We start from the raw sequence: 2115 nt of genomic DNA, 5'->3' as shown, positions 1-2115 counted from the left end.
AAGTTACCAGCAGTTGTACCACACGGAGGTATTTCAGCAGGAGCCGGAAGTGAGTTAAAGTTGTGGCAACGCGCGGAATAGCTGAAGTTCTGAGTTAATTTAGTATTTGTGGAAGATTTGTGAGTTTATTCAGGTAAACATGGCGTCTAAACGTAAATGTGACGCCACGGTTCCTGCGGAGGAAAGTGACCAACTGCTCATCCGCCCGCTGTGAGTTCAAACACAACGTTTACCTGGTTTAGCCTCCGTGGCTGCTGCTCTCTCACCAAACTCCATTCAGGAAAACACCAATTTAGTAGATCTTCCTTTTATCAACAAAGGCCAAACCTTTTTTAAACTTGCTATTTAAACTTAACTATTCATTAGAGGCAAGGCTTCATTTCGGCGCAGACCAAATGTACCAAACATTATTTATTTCAGAAGGTTTTCAACGTGGAAATCTAACCGCGAGACTTGACGTTAACTTCAACAACATTCATTAAAATCAGATGCTTATTGGTGGATTCTAGAAATTCTGAGTTAATAATTTAACTGATTAATTAAATTAAATAACTTGTTTTGGCCTTTGCTGACAAAGTGTTTTAAAAGTGCTTAATTTTTGAATGGAGTTCTGCTTGACGTTCCTCTGGGGGCAGATATGCATCAGCTGGTCCTTCTGTTATTATTGGTTCTGCTGGGTTTGATAGCTGAGTTTAGTTTGTTAACGGTTCTTGGGGGAAGAGTTTTGTCTTTAAGGCTGAAACCTGAAACATCTGGATGTCAGTTAGACATGAAAGTGATGCTGTCTCTGTGTGTTTGTGTCCAGAGGAGCAGGACAGGAGGTGGGACGGTCCTGCATCATCCTGGAGTTCAAGGGACCAAAGATTCTGGTCTGTTTTTAATCCCATTAGCTGCACGGTATTCAGCTTTCAGTCACCTCAGTGTGTAAAAACGTGTGTGTGTTGTGGTTCAGCTGGACTGCGGGATCCATCCTGGTCTGGACGGGATGGACGCTCTGCCGTACATTGACCTGATCGACCCGGCTGAAATTGACCTGCTGCTCATCAGCCAGTGAGTTCCCAACATTTATCAGCACAGCAACCAGAGAACACTTTAATATACACACACTCAGCTGTACTAGCAGGTGGACTTTAATGTCCAAGTGTGTTGTTTTCCCTTCTCTGTACAGACTCGACCTGTGTATGAAATGTGCTTTCTAATCAAACTGCTTTGCCTGACATGATGCTGAGAAATCAGACCAACATAAAGGTCAGGGCTGATGTGGACCTGGAAACTCCTCAGTAACTGTTGCCCTCCCTCTCAGCTTCCACCTGGATCACTGTGGAGCTCTGCCCTGGTTCCTGCAGAAGACCAGCTTTAAAGGACGCACCTTCATGACTCACGCCACCAAGGCCATCTACCGCTGGCTGCTGTCCGACTACGTCAAAGTCAGGTAAGACCAGGACCCAGAGTCACATCACACTCCCATACTACAGGGACCTGGACTCACTAGGACAGGATATGATGTACTGTTTTTAATATTCTTCTGTGTATACCATGTGGAGTATAACCTGCAGTACTTCAGCGTGTATAACCTGTAGTACTTCAGTGTGTATAACCTGCAGTACTTCAGCGTGTATAACCTGCAGTACTTCAGCGTGTATAACCTGCAGTACTTCAGCATGTGTTGTAGTAAAGCTGACCTGTTTTCTGCAGTAACATCTCTGCAGACGACATGTTGTACACGGAGACGGACCTGGAGGAGAGCATGGAGAAGATGGAGACCATCAACTTCCACAGTGCGGACGGTAACAAGTGTTGAACACAGCGGTGAGGTTCATTCAGATTTATTTAAATACGCTTTTTCCCACCACAATTTTGGCGTTGTCGGCTCGTCACACACGCCAGAGGACTCGGACACTCGGAGCTGCAGGTGAAAAACCGTATGGCCAAAATACAGGTGAGACGTTGAGGGCCTGACGCCTGAGTGTCTGAGGCTCCCTCACCGCTGTGATCCACAAAGAACCTGGTGGCTGGCAACACTCTCTTTGTGGTGAGTAGACTGTTCAAGTGGAACGATTCTCGCTGCCTCTCAGGGTGAGCGTGACAGACGTGTCAGCAGGGCAGGCCTGGGGC

The 2115-nt window shown here is 46.3% G+C and overlaps 1 protein-coding gene across 1 annotated transcript; it reads left to right on the top strand.

Moving 5' to 3' along the window:
• Window positions 1-16: 16 nt before the first annotated feature.
• Window positions 17-1855, top strand: LOC123965903 (cleavage and polyadenylation specificity factor subunit 3-like). Its single transcript, XM_046042215.1, has 5 exons — window positions 17-210; window positions 806-869; window positions 953-1050; window positions 1304-1432; window positions 1696-1855. The coding sequence occupies exons 1-5, from the start codon at window positions 140-142 to the stop codon at window positions 1799-1801; spliced, it is 468 nt and encodes a 155-aa protein (XP_045898171.1). The 5' UTR covers window positions 17-139; the 3' UTR covers window positions 1802-1855.
• The last annotated feature ends 260 nt before the right edge of the window (window positions 1856-2115 follow it).

The sequence above is a fragment of the Micropterus dolomieu genome, unplaced genomic scaffold (assembly GCF_021292245.1).
Source record: "Micropterus dolomieu isolate WLL.071019.BEF.003 ecotype Adirondacks unplaced genomic scaffold, ASM2129224v1 contig_11777, whole genome shotgun sequence".
Taxonomy (NCBI): Eukaryota; Metazoa; Chordata; class Actinopteri; order Centrarchiformes; family Centrarchidae; genus Micropterus; species Micropterus dolomieu.
The sequence above is the reverse complement of the archived record's forward strand: the minus strand, read 5'-3'. Positions and strand labels throughout refer to the sequence as shown.